The 19,130-nt window shown below is 35.8% G+C and overlaps 1 protein-coding gene across 1 annotated transcript; it reads left to right on the top strand.

The window, feature by feature from the left end:
- The first annotated feature begins 14,159 nt into the window (after window positions 1-14,159).
- LOC134376637 (olfactory receptor 5A1-like) lies at window positions 14,160-18,336 on the top strand. The gene is made up of 2 exons (XM_063095125.1): window positions 14,160-15,097; window positions 18,300-18,336. The coding sequence occupies exons 1-2, from the start codon at window positions 14,160-14,162 to the stop codon at window positions 18,334-18,336; spliced, it is 975 nt and encodes a 324-aa protein (XP_062951195.1).
- Window positions 18,337-19,130: the final 794 nt, after the last annotated feature.

Genomic DNA, 19,130 nt, shown 5'->3' with positions numbered 1-19,130 from the left:
AGTTTGTAGGTTTTACTATATGTAGGATGATGTCATCAGGCAACAGGGACAACATGAATTTGTCTTTTAATATTTCAATGTCCTTTATTTCTTTCTCTTGCCTGATATCTTTGACTAATACTACCAATACCATGCTGAATAGGAGTGGTGAGAGTGGGCGTTCTTGTCTTGTTTTTGTTATTATAGGAAAATATTTAAGTATTTTCCCATTCAGAATTATGTTGGTGGTGGGATTTTCATATATAATTTTATTGTGTTGAGCTATACCTACCTTCTATACCTAATTTGTTGAGAGTCTTTATTAGGAAGGGATGCTGAATTTCATCAGACACTTTTTCTGTACTTATTGATATAATCCTATAGTTTTTGTTCTTCATTCTGTGTATGTGGTGTATCATATTTATTAATTTGCATATGTTGAGACATCCATGCATCCCTGGCATGAATTCTAATTTATCATGGTGTACAATTTTTTGATGTCCTTTTGTATTCTGTGTTTTAATTCTTTGTTAAGGATTTTTGTACCTATGTTCCTCAGGGATATTTGTCTGTACACAATTTTCCTAGTTCTTCCTCTTCTCTTCCTTGTCTCTGCCCTGCTTTATGTGCTCATTCTTTCTTTCTCTCTCATACTCTTTTGTTATTTTAAATTCAGAAGCTAGAGTCATGGGAGAGAATGGACCTGTTTCTTTGTCTTCTTCCTGAACACACTTCTTTGTCAGGACTTTCTGAACATGATTCAACCATGGAATCTCATCTAAAAAAAAGAAAGAAAGAAAAAAGAAAGAAAGAAAGAAAGAAAAATTAGTTAAGAGTAAAAAAGTAGAAATTAGAGAAACTATCTTCTGCAGAGAGTCTAACTCAAAGTTGCCAACAGTTTGCTGCTTCCTGGTGTTTCTTCCAGACAGAAATTTCTGAGCATTGTTCCCATGCTATGGTGACATAGATATAAAAATATCTCCAAAGATTAATACCCCCAAGAGAAATCTTGGAGATTAATCAAGGGACCAATTAATAGAAGTGGTCTCCCTTCTATCACCCAGGAGGGAGGTTATTTACAGATCGCATGGTTTTAATTGCACCTTTTTTGTTGTGGGTTGTACTCCCAAGTCCTCTCTTGGACATGATGGAGAAGGCTCATAAGCATTTAAAGTCCTCTTCTTCTCTAGCTGGATGATTTCTGAAGGAGGTGAGTGAGTCAAACATTGCCAAAAATCGGTGTTCTCCTCGCAGAGTACTGATGGAGTGAAACACTGTCAGAAGCCAGAGCTGAAATATCTGTTGGCCAGTTTGAACACCTGGATACACCACATAGTAAAAGGAGCTGGATCACAAGAGAGGAAATCTTTCTCAGAACTCTTAGGTGAGTCACTAGAGACTCTGCTCCAAGGAATGTCAATGGCCTAGGATCCAGGCAGAATATCATGGATTTACAAATAGCTCGGCAGCATCATCCTTGATGTCTAAGTTTCATGAGGGGCCCTCTTCCATTATGGCTTATTTATTTATTATTTTTAAATGCAGAAAGCTCATTTAAGTCACTTTATGAAAGCATTAACAGATGATTTATCCATTCCCGAACTATTTAAAGACAAAGTGAGTTAACACTAACACAAAATGTAAACAGATTGATGGATAATGAACTGCAAGAACTCAGAAACCCTACCCAAATTCATAATGATAGTTAAGAGACAATTGAAGACACAGAGTCCCAACCGTGGCTTTATATGTGTCACAGGACAGGTCAGGGAGTGACTTTCTGCACCTCACAACAGGGCAATATGTACTGGTTGAAGGTGGGGACTTGGAGGGGCTGGCTGATATGTTAAGCATGGTACATAAAACTGAATCTTTCCAAGGGGAGGAGTTAAGTGCAGAAGATACAAATCTCTATCCTGTGGGGGTCATTATTTGTACTGGTAGTTCATGCTGTGGCCTGCATTTCTGTAGTACCTGCCCTGTAAGGACAGGTAAAAGTTGGTAGAGCAGCTGTAATTCTGGCCAGACCTGGGATCATTGTACTTGGACTGTGATGAGAAGCCTTCTTCTTTGCCTTTGTATGAAGAGCCAACCCCAGAAGATCCACCTTAGTACCCCTGTGACCCTGAGTTGTAGAACCACCAGCCTGCAATATAGCTGTACCCTCCATTGCAGCCTCTGCTATTGTAATCAAATTTACTCTCTTAGTTGTAGTCAGAGCCACCCCTGATGAATGGGGAAATGTAGGAGTTGGGGTAGGAGGAGTAGTTGCCTTGTCCATGGTTATAGCCTTTTTGCTTCCATGACAACTTTTCCAGCTTGGAATCCAAATCTGTAGAGGGATGACCTAAATATGCAGGCTCTGTCAATACACTTCAGCATAAAGTAGCAGAGCTGTGGCTGGAAAACCTTTGACTGCTTTGGTTGGTGTAGAAAGCGAGACAACATAGATCCAGAAGAAGGTTTGTGGGTTATCTCCGAGGGGCCTATACTATCTGATTGGTTTCATTTGAAAAGTTAAACTCAAGCAGTCTATAGAACACTCCTCGGAGAGTATTGTTCTTGAATTCAGGGGATCCAAGCAGCTTTGGTGAACATGGCACGTTCTAAAGTAAGAGAGTGACCACTAGTGAATAATAAATGTAATACTTGGTTTTCTGAGGCTAATCCAGTCCAAAATGTTTCTGATAGACAAAACTCTTCAGATTTTGTTTGCTGGCCTACAACATGCTTAACTTTTTCTAAGTCAGCTAAGTAAATTTAAGGAAGGGCTGCAGATGAAATATTTTAAGGGAAAGGAGCATGTCAAAGGGGCCACTTTTTCATGCTGTCTTTCCATTTTCTTCTTTTTTCCTTGACTAAACAAGGCTAAATGGAGGTAAGCACAGGGAGAAGTAATACATTATACCAAGAATGCTCTGAGGAAAAGCTGAGGAAAGAGAGCTAAGATAAAATTTATCCTGATATAAACTGTATCCAAAACAGAAGAATAAAGCTGGATAAATAAGAGGCAACCAAAAGTAAGGTTTAATTGGAAGTAGTAGAATGTGGGATGGTTGGGCAAAAAAATGACAATTAAAAAGGCCCTAAAAGAGTCTCAACAGTATCACCTGATTAACACAGTTCTCTGTGTATGGCAGGCTGTGCTTTAGTAATTCTCTCTCTTAGATACCTGTAGGAACAAGCTTTGCAGTGGTTACCATCTAAATGCTGAGGTTCTCCTGTCTCTCAGTTACACCAGCATGTTTTGCAAAACAGTTTAATACCTCATGAATTTTTTTCCTGGAAGAAGATGAATTCCCTTTCAATTTGTCTCACTTCCTTGGAAAGCTGTCAGGATTACTGTTTTTCTATTCATTTCCTGAAAGAGTATCTATGCGAAGAAATTTGGTGATTGTGTTATTGATGGCATGGTCAATTATGTTGTTCTTGCCATGTTCATTTGTGCTATGATGTCTCTGAAATAGACTCTGTCATTTTAGAGACCCTTGTGAGAAATTTTTGCAAAGAATGTGCAGGAGCCTTTCTTGGTCTCTAACTCCCTGCCTACATTCAGTTTGTGATCACTCACAAGATTTTTATCCCTGTCTTTCTCACGTCACACATCTTCTCTTGCTGTATTATGCCTCCATGGGCACATTTCTCATCTTACTGGGCTACAGGCTCCTTATGAGATCATTTGCCTCATGGAAACCACCAAGTATAGTGCTTTGCACTCTATATTGTTTAACAATAAGATCAATGTAGCAATAAATATATTTTAGTGAGGCAGTGGAGAACACTATTTTAAGATGTGGTTCTGAAGCTAGAGCATCTGGATTTGAATCCCAGTTCTGTTCTTCATGGGTTGTGTAATCTTGGGCTATTTACTACTGTGACCCAGTCTTCTTCTTATTAAAGAGAAGAAGAGTACATTACTCATAGGGCTGTAGGCCAAATTAAAATGTGATAAAATGTAGCAAGATTCATAATAGTACTTGGAATAGAGTATGCACTCAGTAAATATTAGGTATCTAATACCATGCCTTGCTTGCAAGGCAACCTTAATCACACAAGGAGCAAAAAATATAAGGAAATCAAAGAGCTTTGGAGTTTTAGAAAAAAAACCAGCCAGTGATAAGATGCAATGACCAAGACTTGTATAAAAACTATTGTTTGTAGACATGTTTTGGGGAATATGGTGAAGTATATATTCACAGAAACCACTAAAAAAGGAAGAAATTGGTTAATGGAGAAAAAGAAAAATTATGAATTATAGTGATTGAAAAAAACTATCTTGATGTGACCACCACACATTGTATACAACTATTGGATGTCAACTTTGTACTCAAATTGCATGTATTATATATGACATTTAAAGAATAAATAAATAAAAAGAAATGTAGGTAAAATCTAAAATGCATTTTTAATTGGCTCAACCAGCACAAGTGCAAATAAATTTGTGAAAGTACAAAGATGACAAGAAAACGCAGACCTCAGAAGGGAGTGAACTGGGGCCAGCATTTTCCCAGGAGGGATCTACTAAACCCTGATGGCCTAATGCCTGGGTTTTAATGGACATATATATATGGGGTAGGTGAAAAAACACTTTGTGTGTCTGGATAAGAGACAACCCCCACACCACTGAAACAGGGACTCTCAAAAGGTGGCTGGAAAGAATAGAAAAAACCTGCTTCACAAAATGAGACAGGAATATATACAATTCTCTCAGCCTTAGATAGGAGACAGAGAAGAAGAAAAAAATCACCAGATGACGCTTAACCTTAATCCTCTCCTTATTTAGACATGTTGCCTTAGTATTATTTCTATGGTGACTGAGAAAATGTCCATTTCAAAATTGTTATTTAAAGGGATTCTGGCTTCTTATTACCCCCATGGTACCTGACAGAAATAATAAAACTCATTTCTGGAGGAAGACAATTTAAACTGTAGCTTCAATGTTCCCTGCAGATAAAGTTCAAAGGAGCATGTAATTATGATCAAAATTCACTAAACACATAGGTAAACTGTGCATCTTGACCAGCAATCAGCAATAACATTAAACTGTAAAATCAAATGTGTAAAAATAGGTATTTAATTATTAAATGGGCATTTAAAAATGTTTAACTAAAGAATGCTATGATAGTGTGATGCAAGAATAAGAGAATGTCACCTCTCCCAGGGTGACGGAATACAAATGATTATTCAAAGCCCATTTCTTCTGAGCAGTGAGAGGCCCCAAAGGGGTTAATTTCCAGGAACACTTAAGAGAGAAGCATTCCTCAGAAAATTAGTCCCAAACCAGTTTTCTCTCACAGTATTTTTTCTCCAGGCCCGAAAGTTACAGAAGAGGAACATCGGTGATTACAAAAAGAACAGTAAGATAATTGTCATGGCAGCAATCATTAGGTTTAGCTGAACCAAGGACATCTGCCCTAGAGCCAGGAACTTTGCTGTGTTTCAATTCTTTATGTACAACCGAGACTTTAGCCTGTGGAAAGTTTCCTGTCTTTTGCAAGCTTAACACTTCTATGTGTAATTCTAAAATGTTAGGCCCTGTGAAATACATTTGCTTTATAAATGTTAGTATTGTCTACATATTCCCCATTTTTATTTTACTTTTTTTAAGAGAAAAAGCAAAAGCTATAGATCAAGTTTTCAAAGTTAAGACAAAAAACATTTTGTTAAAGCAAAGGTAATATCATTTTAGCATGGCAAGTCCTCTTAATTCATCCCAGGTGGGGACTGATGATGTCATTTTGTCTCAGGGCTGTTGCATTGGCATCATTCCTGGTGGTGTGAATTGGGGTGTTATTGCCATTTGTTGGAACTCTGGAATGGGGTTCTGTTCTGTGTAATAGTTGATTTTGAGTCCAGAGAGTTTGTTGGTGTTCACCCATCTAGGACATCAGTACTTCCAAAGCATCTAATCTTTGTAAAATTTCTTGATCAATTACAAATCTTTTGTTTAAGAACAGGATGTCTCATCCAAGTCATGGGCACCCCCTTTAAGGCCGTGAAACTTTAGAGAACTGCATTTGTAGAGAAGGTATTATTTTTCCCTTATCAGTAAAGAATTCCTCATAAAAGCATTGATGATCAATTTTCTGATTGAAAAGGCTTCACTTTTCTTTGTTTTGATCTCTAGGTGCAGGGAAGGCTCATTCCCAGGTTATCTTTGTATAATCCCTCAGTGCTGGGAAGGCTCATTCTCAGGTTGTCATGTCCCACATCAGGAGGAAAGATGAAACAGCAAGATGAAACAGCAGGTAGGCCCAATTAGGGCAACATGAAGAGGGGTCAGGAACTTAGAAAAGACATGCTATTTTATAACTAAAGTTTTAAATTATATCCTGTTATAAAGAGAGAGTTGACTATTACTGAACTTATGAAAATAGCCACATTGCCATAGTAATCATAAAGATTCTCAAAGTTTTTAAATTCTGGGGGATCAGATAGGGAGAAAATGAGTGCTTTTACCTCTGTTTAAAAATATACTTTTACCAAACTGTTGTTAGTTATAGATAGCTTAAGAGAGAGAGTTGCCTTCAATCTGGAAAACAAGACACTAATGAGTGATGTTTCAAAATAAAAATTGTAAAAACCTGTAATTCCTTTCAATCAGTTTATTAGTTTTATGTAATTAACGTTGGTTGTTTTGACCTTGGTGAGTAATTTCACAAAGCCATCAGTTTCTTCATTAAAATTTTGGAAATTCAGTTCAGTGGTGTGAAATCAAAGTTTGTCAGGAAACTGTACGTGTCAGAGATTTTTTGATGAAATTTTTGGAGATGTAACATTTTAAAATTATAATTGAATAAAGATTATGATTGGGTAGCATTTACATCAAGACAGATTTCCAAGAACCTTACAAAATCTTGGAACACATATTAATAACATCTTAGTATAAGAAAAGGTCAAACATTATTTCTTGTTTTGACAATGTTTTTTGTAGAGTCTAATTTATCAAATAAGCCAATTGGTTTTGATACATCTCTTATACATATCCTTTGAGAAGTTCCAGGGCCCTTGGAACCCCTCAAAGTTAGTTCTAGTCAAAACGTTTTCTTTAAGAATTTGGTTTTGGAAAGTTTGTCAGATAACAAAGGCTTAAAACACTTAGTTAGCCCGTGGCGCACTTGGTAGAGTGCTGCGCTGGGAGCGCAGCAACGCTCCCGCCGCGGGTTCGGATCCTATATAGGACTGACCAGTGCACTCACTGGCTGAGTGCCGGTCACGAAAAAACGACAAAAAAATAAAAAAATAAAAAAATAAAAATAAAATAAAATCACAAATCACTACAAAAATAAAACCAAGCGACAAAGGATTTCAAAGGCAGAGAGCACAAGAAATTATCATGACAAAACATGAAATAAGTTTCCTAGGCCAGATATCTAAAAGATAAAGAAAACCTCTTACAATTTTCTTTTAAGAGCAATTAAGTGCTTTTAAAAATGTGGCTTTTCCAATGTAGGAGAGCAAACTTTAACTCTGTATAGAATATTTTTGGTATTAATTTTTAGAAAAAGTCCCACATAATTTGCTTTCAAATTGAGTCATTCCTTTTACTGTAAAACCTTTTTTGCAAACTTGTCCACACAAACCATTATCATGACTTACTGAGACTTTCAATGACACATTTTAGATTTTTTATTTTTTCTATACTTTTTATTTTTATTTTTTTATTTTCATTTATTTTTATCTATTTATTTTGAATATTCATGAGATACAAACCTGATTTCCCCACCTCCTGCCCATGATGTGGGGGCCAGATTCATACTGGGGACATAACCATTAGCAGAAATTGCTTTTGTACCCTTTGTCCCCTTCCAATTATCCCCCAACCTCCCTCCTCCTTCCACTCTCCTCTCAACTTCAATTTGTAGCCCTAGGAATGTTCCCTTCCTCTGTTTGTTCATGGGACTACTGTGGTCTTCTTTTCCTGCCTTCCTTTCTCTCTTAGCTCCCACATATGCATGAGAACATGAGGTATTTATCCCTCTGTGCTTTGCTTGTTTCACTAAACGTAAGTTTCTCCAGGTTTATCCATGTTGTTGCAAATGGGAGTATTTCATTCTTTTTTATGGCAGAGTGGTATTCCATAGTGTATATACACTACAGTTTCCTTATCCAATCATCTATTAATGGACATTTAAGTTGGTTCTATATCTTGGCTATTGTAAATGGAGTTGCAATAAACATGGGAGTGCAGGTTTCTCTTCTCCATGATGATTTCCTTTCCCCTGGATATATATACCCAGAAGAGAGATTACTGGATCATATGGAAGATCTATCTGTAGCTGATTGAGAAACCTCCAAATTGTTTTCTAAGGTGATTGTACTAATTTACATTCCCATCAACAGTGCCGTAGTGTTCCCTTCTCTCCACACCCTCACCAGCATTTGTTATTCACCATCTTTTTGATTATAGCCAGTCTAACTGGAGTGAGGTGGTATCTAAATGTGGTTTTAATTTTCATTTCCCCGATGACTAGTGATGTTGAGCATTTTTTCATATATCTGTTGGCCATTTGTATGTCTTCCTTTGAAAAATGCCTGTTCAGCTCCTTTGCCCATTTTTTAATTGGATCATTTTTTTTTATTATTGTATAATTGCTTGAGTTCTATGTATGTTCTGTTTATTAGTCCCTTGTCGGATGCATAGCTGGCAAAAATTTTCTCCCACTCTGTAGGTTGTCTTTTCACTCTGTTGATTGTTTCTGTTGCTGTGCGGAAACTTTTTAGTTTGATATAGTCCTGTTTATTTATTTTTTCTTTTGCTGCTTGTGCTTTTTGGCTCATGTTCATAAAGCTTGTGCCCTGACCTAACTGCTGAAGTGTTTCACTTATATTTTCCCTTAGTAATACAGTTTTGGGTCTTATACCTATGTCTTTAATCCATTTTCAGTTGATTTTAGTGTATGGTGAGAGATGCATATCTAATTTCTTTCTTCTGCATATGGATACCCAGTTTTCCCAGTTTTTTCTATAGTTTTTATTTTTTAAATAGCCTGTTATTTTACTCTAGGACAAGAATAAATAGTACCAGATGTCGTTTCACAAAGAAATAGTTTTTCCCTTAGCCTTTCTAAGCACAACTACATCTTTACATCCATAGCTTTTTAAAAAATATCACCTATTTTTTTACATATTTGTTTCTTTTCTATCAGTGTTAAGTTGGCCTCATTTGTTTAAAAATTATAGAAAAGATTTTCTGGTTTGGGCTGAGTTTACAACTAAAAAACCTCTAGCAAAGACAAATGTAATCCTGTTTGATTAGTAAACCCAGGCAAAGATGTGTGTTGATAAGAATATTTTTATACATTCAGCTTAGTTAATGGGGATCCATTAGTCATTAGCAGGTTACACAAAGCCCAGGTTGAGCCTCAGTTGTTTTTTCCAAATAAATATTTATGGTTTCCCAGCCAAACACTTGGTGTATTAAATCTATACCATTATCAGTTAAAGTTAACTAGGGCCTTTGACCTGTTGGTCATAGGTCCTCTTTCACTAGCTATCCTGTGTCCCAAGTACCCATGTGACATTTAAGGCCATGTAGAATCCAGAGAGGCCATGTGGAACTTAAGGCAGAGAGAAGCATTCACAAAGATAATGTCTAAGAGATATTGTTTCTCTCAGCATGGTCAAGAGGCAGAGCTGAGATAAGGAGGACACATGTTGGGTTTTGTCCTGCAGCTGATGGCCCATGTAATGTGGACACATTATGTCCTCTGATTTCACCATGGCCCTCTGCTTAGTGTTCAGAATTTAGAGGCTTAAAACCAAACACAAGCTAATAACAAGACATGTGCAGGGCTTTGGGAGAAGCCCAGAAGCCAGTGCTCTTACAGCTTTTAGTCCTAAAACAAATTAATCAAGCACTAAACATACCACAAAATGTGTTGAACTAAAGACAAATTTAGGCAAAAGGTTTTAATCAATTTTTGAAAATATATTTATTTTATCAAAACTTCAGAAAATTAAAGTCACATGAACTTGAAATGTATATTTATCTATTTAATGAGAGTGCATTAATTTTAAGCCAATTTGGTACCATGCAGACAACACAAACACACATTCAGATATGAACATATGAACATGTAGACATAACATACATTTTATATACATGTAGACATAAACAAAAACAATAAGGATTCTATAAGGTTTGTTTTGAATATAATGAGACAAACAAAATCGAAAACTCATTAGTATGAAAGGACAGTCAGATTTAAACTGTGTTTCTAATGAAAGTTAAGGCTCACGTTTGAGGTCTCACCCTGTTTTAGAGAAAGTAAGATAACAAAAACAGGTTGATTTCGTTCTAGATTTCATTTTTCAAATGGGTTTCTGAGCTTAAGGGCAGAGCTCTTAAACAGATAGAGATGAATCCATTTGACTTTTGGGATTTTCAGAGAAAGGCAGCTGACCCAAAATGAGGTCCAGTTGGCACCAGGGCTGTGTTTCTCAAGAAGCCTCAGAGACCCTGGTGAAGAAGAGAAGCACACACAGTTAAAAAAAGAAAACATGCTCAAACAAAATCAACATTTCAAAGAAACATTAACTTCTTTTACTTTAATTTGTACTATTTAAAGTTTTTTCAGCTACTGGCAAAGATTAAGTTTTATCCTTTTTCGGTGACATAAACATGTCTTTGTTTTTTGTTAAGGTCTGGAATAGATCTTAGAGTGAGTTGACATAGATTCCAAGTTGTTAGATGGGAAGCCTTAACAAGACCCATTGCATAATTGACCAGTGACTAATTCATTTCCAAATTTTTACGTCTAGTCTCCCTTCCTTGGGGGACCAAGGACATTGTTTCTAATAACCACTAACAGTTTTGCAAGCTGCCATTCAGTTACTTTACAGCTGGCTGCTTTAAGGAGACATTGGAGTTGGAATTTATGTTGAGTCTCCCTTTTTGTTAAAGAATTTTCGATATTTTAAAAATGAAAGAAAAAGAAAAAAACCTTTGGGTTGAAAGCTAGCTTGACCTGGTGCAGGCTTGCAACACTAATTGAGAGCTACCTGTGATTCACTTACCGAGATGAGTATTCCCTTACCAGGATGTGCAAATGTAAATATCAGACATCCTTTGCTTTCCAAGGCTTGGCAGGTTGATCTATGGTCTGTGGAGTCAAAATTCCTCACATGGGGCACCATCTGTCACCTCTCCCAGGGTGATAGAGATGCAAAGGATTATTCACAGCCCATTTCTTCTGAGCAATGAGAGGACCTGAAGGGTTTAATTTCTAGGAACCGTCAAGAGAGAAGCATTCCTCAGAAAAATAACCCCAAACTTGGGTTTTCTGTTAGTATTTATTCTCCAGGCAAGAAAGTTACAGAAAGGGATCATAGGTGATTACAAAAAGAACAGGAAGATAAATGTCATGGCACCAATCATTTGCTTTAGCTGCACCAAGGACATCTGCTCTTAGAGCCAGCAACTTTGCCGTGTTGCAATTCTTTATCTACAACAGACACTTCAGCCTGTGGAAAGTTTCCTGTCTTTTGCAAGTTTAACATTTCTATGTGTAATTCTAAAAAGTTAGGCCCTGTGAAATACCTTTGCTTTATAAATTTTAGTATACTCCACATATCCCCCATTTTTATTTTACTTTTTTTAAAAGAAAAGGAAAAGCTATAGATCAAGTTTCCACAGTTAAGACCAAAAAATATTGTTAAAGCAAAGTTACTACTATTTTATTTAACATTTACATGTGTAATACTAAAAAGTTAGGGCATACCTGAAACTATAGGGCCTTGAAAGCTAGACCCTGTGAAATACATTTGCTTTATTAATGTTAGCATATTCCACAAGAGACTATCAAAATGGACTATTTGGGAAAAGAACAGAATGGAAATTCTAGAAGAGAAAAACGAATCATTATTATTGAAATGGGAAACACATGGATGGATTAAATGTCAAATTAAAAAAACTTATTATAGAATGAAACTATTAGAAGAAAGATCTGTTAAACTAAAAAAGAACAAAATAGAGAAAGAAAAATAATGGATATTTTAGTGATGTGGAGGGTAGAGCATGAAGATCTAATTTTGGTTCCAGAGACATATAATAGAAATATAAATGCAATTTTTAGAATACTAATACTTTATTTGCTAAACAGCACAACATCGCTAAGTTTACAATATTGAGTGAGTGAAAATTAGAGTAAGTTGTACGTATTTTCATGATTAAATATTTTCAGGATAAGATGAGTATTATTATCACTACTCAATAAATCTTTTGTTGTCATAGCTTTGTTGATGAACAATAATGAATAAAATTTCCTGCTCTTTCAAACAGATTCGCTCTCCATTCAGTCCTGCTGTGGACAGAATCAGCCTCTAATTCTGGGATAATAAATGAATTTCTTGTCTGCTACCATTCTGCCCTTCCGTGTTAGTTGCAATTTCACTTTGTTCTTTGATGAATCACCAAATTTCTTCAGAATTTTTCTCAAAAAAGTGCTCCAGGTATCAATGACTGATCTGATTTTGGAAAAAGAACATTAAACCTTTTCTGAATATAAGTCTAAGCTTTTATGAGGACTTTCTATTTTTATTCATTTTTGTAACTAGGAAACTGGGAAATGGTTGGGGAGAAAGAAGACATTTTGGAAGACTATTGTTAGAAAATATTTGTAGTTCACAGACTTAGTTTATTCCATGATTGTCCTAGCCTTTCTCAAGGGAAATGCTCAATACTTGAACTTCTACATTTAAACAAAATTCCCAGGCTGTATTTAACACCTGTTTTCCACCTCTCAAGGCTTTTCATGATTTTCTTTGTAACTTCCGCTGATCTCAATAAAAATGTGTTTGGGTTATGAGATATTCTAATGACTACTTAGAAAGAGTGACAGCTATTAGAGTCATCAAAAGAACACATAGTGATTGATATAAAAATAATCTTTCCTTTAGTTACCATTTAGCTTGAACGTTAGTGCTTTGCTTTCCCTGGACTGTCTTCAGTGTGAAAAAAGAAATGAACTTCCCAAAATCCTGCCTCAGTTTTCTAATCCCTATGTAATTGTCCAAATATCTTCAACTTTACGTGAGTTGAGGTCACTCACCCTTGTAGAAAAGTTATTAAGGTGGGCAGAAAGGATAGACATGAAGGTAATTGAGAATAAAAGAAAACTCCCAAAACAAAACAAAGCAAAAAAGCTATATTCAAAGGTTATAAGTGGTTGCAGTTTTCTGGGTCGAGGGTTCAGAGTTTACAAAAGCTTTTTAGAAGACACAATTAGAATTCCTTGAAGTCGATATAACAAGTGAACAGATAGGAGGTTGTTGGGTGGGAGGGGGGAGAGTGAAGAGGAAGGGAGGTTTTGGTAATTGGCCACAATAATCAAACACATTGTATATAGACAAAATAAAATAAAATAAATTTTTAAAAAGTGTCACTGACTGAAAAAAGATTAGGAATCTCTGTCCTAGAAAATATACCTCATTAATATCTCTGATTTGAGAAAAGAAAAATACACACATGCCAGGAAGGAGCATCATGGATCTTTCAACCCTCTATTGTTTAATTTCTCAGGGGCTTTCCTGGAGTCATTAAGTTGGTTAAGCCACATCCATTTCCAAGCTGCTTCTTAGTGTGTGATTTAAACCACTGTCCTCCCACCTTATTCTTTCTCCAGGGTTTCTGAAAGCAGAAAGGCAGTTACAGAATTATCAGTTCTCCCTGATTTTCCATTAATTGAATGTAAGTTCTCAAAGATATTTTAAAGATCACCTAAAGATATTTTAAATAGCATCCTCATTATATACAGGAGGCCCAGCACAATTCACGGGTTTTGCAAAGCATTAAGTGAATAACACATTTATATCTGAGTAGAATTGTCCCTGTTTCACCATATAGAGAAATGACATTATTTTCCTCATTTGGCCTATCTCCAAAGTCTCATATATTTGCAAAATCTGGCATGAGAAAAGAAAAAATTAGGATATTTTAGGTGGTATCATACTAATGATGATTTACTGTCTTTAGTCAATATAGACAGAGTGATAATATTTATTAAAAAGAACTTTGTAGTTATGTGTGGTGAATATACATGGATAGCACAAACTCACTCAACCTTGATGATTTAAAGTTGTTTATATTGCCAGCAACAAGAATGTAAAAAAATTAAGTGTATTTCTTTTTATTTTTTTGAGAATAAAACCATTTCCTTCTCTCACCATTTCCCCAGCAGATGGCATCAAGCAGATCTATGCAAGGGGACAGAAACCACACTTCTGTGGACATGTTTATTCTCCTGGGACTTTCAGATGAAAAAGAGCTGCAGCTCATCCTCTTTCCAGTCTTCCTGGGAATCTACCTTGTGACCCTCATCTGGAATCTAAGTCTTATCATTCTCATCAAGATCAACTCTATCCTGCACACTCCCATGTACTTTTTCCTCAGTTCCCTGTCATTTATAGACATCTGCTACTCTTCTTCCATCAGCCCAAGGATGCTGTCAGACTTGTTACGAGCTGAGAAAACAATTTCCTTCATGGCCTGTGCCATTCAGTATTTTGTTGCTGCCTGGATGAGTCTGGCTGAGTGCTGCCTCTTGGCCACCATGGCCTATGACCGGTATGTTGCCATAGGCAGCCCTCTGCAGTACTCAGCCATCATGGTCCCTGGCCGCTGTTGGAAGATGATTGCTGTGGCCTATGGGACTGGTTTTCTCTGTAGCTTTATTGAAACAGTCTCTTGCTTTCATGCCTACTACTGTGGGCCAAATATAATTCAACATTTCTTCTGTGACATACCTCAGGTTATTTCTTTGTCTTGCTCCAATCCCTTCATCTGCCAAATGATTGTTTTTCTGGTAGCTATTTCTGTGGGTTTGGGTTCTTTGCTTGTTATCCTCTTATCCTATGGTTTCATTGCAGCTTCCATCCTGAAAATATCCTCAGTGAAAGGAAGTGCCAAGGCCTTCAACACCTGTGCCTCCCACCTGTCCACTGTGATACTGTACTATGGCACAGCCCTCTCTGTGTACATGCATCCTGGCTCTGGCCACGCCATGAAGCACAAGGTGCTGTCTGTTTTCTATCTTATCTTTGTCCCCATGTTAAACCCTCTGATCTATAGTCTGAGGAACAAGGACATCAAAGAGTTCCTCAAAGGGGTGACAAAAAGGTTGCATCTTTACCTCAGTAGGAATAACATTTGGACAGCTTTTATTATTACTATAAGAAAGATGGAAGTAAGAATAGTTAAGTGACCTTTTCAGACCACAAGAATAGCTAGGTAAAGAAAGGTGTGCATCTGGCTTCCTTGATTCTTGGTGCCATTGTGTTTACCTGCCCCTCCCAAGTGATCTGTCTTATGAAGTGCCACCCACATTAAATACCATTTAGAAAGTCAGTTTTTGTGATTAGAATCCAGGAAGATTAATCCATAAAAGTGATTATGTTTTATAGAACAGAGATGCTGATATATACTTTATATGTAGAGAAGTGACAGGAACCCAGGATGCTGCACACCCTATTCTTTTCTTAACACAGTTTTAATTTCATTTTTCCTTTTAAATGTCTATTTATATTCAAAAAAATAAAACCAATGTGTGCATAAAACTAAATGTATAATTATTAAAAAATATTTTTAGTTTATCTTTGAATTGAAGCATAATTCTTCATACAAATTTACGTGGTACAGAATTGACTCAGAATTTGTGTACAATATATCATGATGGAATCAATATTATTGGCATGTTCATTAATACAAGTAAAAATTATTTTTTGTGTCCCTTACCCAGTTACTCCCTAACCCTCTCCCCATTTCCACCTCTGTTAATGATAGGTTTATTCTCTCCTTCTAGAATTTCAACATTTTATTGTGGTCTCTCTTTCTTTCTTAGCTCCATCTTGTGAATGAGAACATGCAGTATTTCCCTTTCTGTGCCTGGCTTATTTTTAAACATTAACCAATTATGTTTAATTCCTAAAAGTAATTTTCTCCCTGCTCATACTTATTGCTACTAGTGGCAGAATTTCATTCTTTTTTATGGCCAAGTAGTATTCTGTTATGTATGTATACCACATTTTCCTTATCTAGTCATCCATCGATGGATATTTAGGTTGGCTCCATATCTTGGATATTGTAAATAGAACTGTGATGAACATGGAAGTACAGGTATCTCTTCAACATGATGGTTTGCACTTTTTTGTAAATATACCTAGAAGTGGGATTGCTGGATTATATGGAAGTTTTATCTGTAGTTATTTGAGAAACATCCATAATGTTTTCCATAATGACTGTAGTAATTTACTGTCCAACCAATTGAAAAAGAGATCCTTTTTCTCCACATCCTTGCCAGCATTTGTTATTCTCAGTCACTTCAATAATAGCCAGCTTAGACAGGGTAAGATGATATCTCAGTGTGGTTTCGATTGCATTTCCTTGATGATTAGTTATGTTGAGCATATTTTTCACATACCTGTTGCTCATTTTTCTTCCTTTGATAAATGTCTATTCAATTCCTTCACACATATTTTAATTGGATTATTCGTTTTTTTAAAGTGAAGTTTTTGATTTTCTTGTATATTCTGGATATTAACTCTTTGTTGAATGTATAGTTTGCAAATATTTTCTCCTATTACTTATGGTGTATTTTCACTCTGTTAATTGTTTCCTTTTCTGTACACAAGCTTTTTAGTGTGATATAATCCCATTTTTAAAATTTTCTTTCTTGTGCTTTTGTGGTCTTATGCATAAGTCTTTGCCCAATCCTACATCCTGAAGTATTTCTCTTTTTTTTTTTTTTCATTTAAGAGTTTTATACTTTAAGGTGTTACACTTAAGTATTTATCCCATGTTGAGTTGATTTCAGTATATGGCAAGAAGAATGGATTTCGTTTCATTCTTCTCCACATGGATAACAAAAGAGGTGAAAATATCTAAATTGAGAACTACACAATAGTGCTCAGAGAAATTAAATGACACCGAAAGATGGAAAGACATTGTAAGTTCGTTGGTTTGAAGAATTAATGTGGTGAAAATGTCACTACCCAAAGCTATGTACAGAGTTAAAACAATCTTTTCAAAGTACCAATGGCATCCTTCACAAAAATAGAAAAAAAAAAACAAACCCAAATTCATATGGACCAACGAAAGACCCTGAATAGCCAAAGCAATTCTGAACCAAAAAACAAACAAACAAAAAACAAACAAAAAACCCTTGAGGCATTACACCACTTTACTTAAACCTATACTACAAATTTGTAGGAACCAAAGCAGCATTGTACTGGCATAAAAACAAACACATGGATGAATGGTACAGAATAGAGATCCCAGAAATCAACCCAGGTACTTACAGCCAACTGATCTTTGACAAAAACACCAAGAACAGACACTGCAGCAAGGACAGACTCTTCAGTAATTAGTGTGGGAAACTGAAAATTAAAAATAATCTCAAAAAGAAAATTTTATTGCAATGGCCTCAACCAGAGACACAAAAAGAAAATGTCAGTGAGGGAGAGAACAAGAGAAAGAAGAAGGAGAAGAAAAGAGGAAGAAAGAGACAGAGCGAGAGAGAGAGGGAGAGGGGGTGGGTGAGGGCAGTGTTCATCCGTGTTTACCCCTCAAAAACCTTGCTCCTTCCACTCTACCCTTGAGCCTGTAGTAGAAAGTAATTTGTGAAAAAGGAATGGGAAGAAAGAGTGGTAGAAGGAAGTGGGCACTTTTAAGTCAGTTGTTGGTCATATTCCTTGAGGCTACAAAGAAGTTAAAGTCAGCAATTTCTGGGTATAGGTGAGCCTGGAGCATGCTCAATGGTAGCTTCCTAGAGTCCATGCAAGGCTCAGAAATGATGGCTGTCCTGTGTGTATAGGAAATCAGGACCCAAGTCCCAGAGACCTGAGCCTCAATACAATAGAAAATACAACACAATAGAAAAAATAAAATAAAATAAGTATTTGTTTTTGAAAAGAAAAGCAATATTGAGAAACCTTTAAATAGACTACTTAAGAAAAGAAGACTCAAATAAATAATCTCAGAAATGAAAGAGAAGATATTACAACTGGTAACACAGATATAATAGTATCATGAGACTACTATGAGGGAGTATTTGCTAATAAATTGATCAATTTTGCAAAAGAGATAAACATCTAAAAATACATAACGTACCCAGATTAAGTCACAAAGAAACTGTAAATCTAAAGGAGAGTAAGGAGATATAATAAGTATTTAAAAGTCTCCCATCAGCAAAAAAGCCCAGGACTAGATGGCTTCCTGTCTGAATTCTACCAAACTTTTAAAGAAAAAGTAACACCAAATTTTCTCAAAATATTTCAAAAAGCCAAAGAGAAGAGAACACGCTGAAACTGATTTTACAGACAAGATCACCCCTAATACTAAAGAAAAAAAGACACAGATAAAGAAAACCACAGGCGAATATCAGTGATGAACATAGATGCAAATTTCCTCTACAAAATTCTAGTGAACTACATTCAGAAGTTCATCAAAAGGATGATTCACCATGTTCAAGTAGGATTTATTACTGAGATGCAATTTTGGTTCAACATACACAAATCAATAAATATGACCTACCGCATTAAGCGAATGAAAGACAAAAACCACATTATCATCTCAATAGATGTAGACAAAATATTTTACAAAATTCAACATCTTTTCATGACAAAAGCTCACAACACATTAGACATAAAAGGAAAATAACTTAACACAATAAAGGCCATAAATGACAAGCCCTCAGCTGACATTATACTCAACAGTAAAAAGTGGCAGGCTTTTCCTCTAAAATCAGGAAAAAGACAAAAATGCCCAGTCTCACCTCTTCTGTTTAACATAAAAGGCATCCAAATAGAAAAGGATGAACTAAAATGTTCTTTGATTGATGACCACATGATATTATATACAGAAAATCCCAAAGACTTCACCATAAACTGTTAGAACTGATAAATACAGTAAACTTTCAGGATAAAAAAATCACCTTACAAAAATCAGTAGTGATTTTACACGTTAAAAATGAATGAAAAAGAAATTAAGAAAACAATTATCTTTATAATAGCACAAAACCCAATTCCTAGGGGTAAATTAACAAAAGTGAAAGATCTGTATACTGGCAGCTATAAAACATTAATGAAAGAAATGGAATAAGACATAAATAAATGGAAAGATATCCTGTGTGCATGATTTGGAAAAAATAGTATTG

The sequence above is a fragment of the Cynocephalus volans genome, chromosome 4 (genome assembly GCF_027409185.1).
Source record: "Cynocephalus volans isolate mCynVol1 chromosome 4, mCynVol1.pri, whole genome shotgun sequence".
In the NCBI taxonomy this organism is placed as follows: Eukaryota; Metazoa; Chordata; class Mammalia; order Dermoptera; family Cynocephalidae; genus Cynocephalus; species Cynocephalus volans.
The sequence above is the reverse complement of the archived record's forward strand: the minus strand, read 5'-3'. Positions and strand labels throughout refer to the sequence as shown.

What these genes read in the sequence shown, in the direction of transcription:
- LOC134376637 (XM_063095125.1), top strand. Translation starts at nt 14,160, where the DNA reads ATGGCATCAAGCAGATCTATGCAAGGGGACAGAAACCACACTTCTGTG. An exon ending in CTCAAAGGGGTGACAAAAAG is followed by an intron (nt 15,098 to 18,299) that starts GTTGCATCTTTA and finishes TTTACAGACAAG; the next exon opens with ATCACCCCTAATACTAAAGA.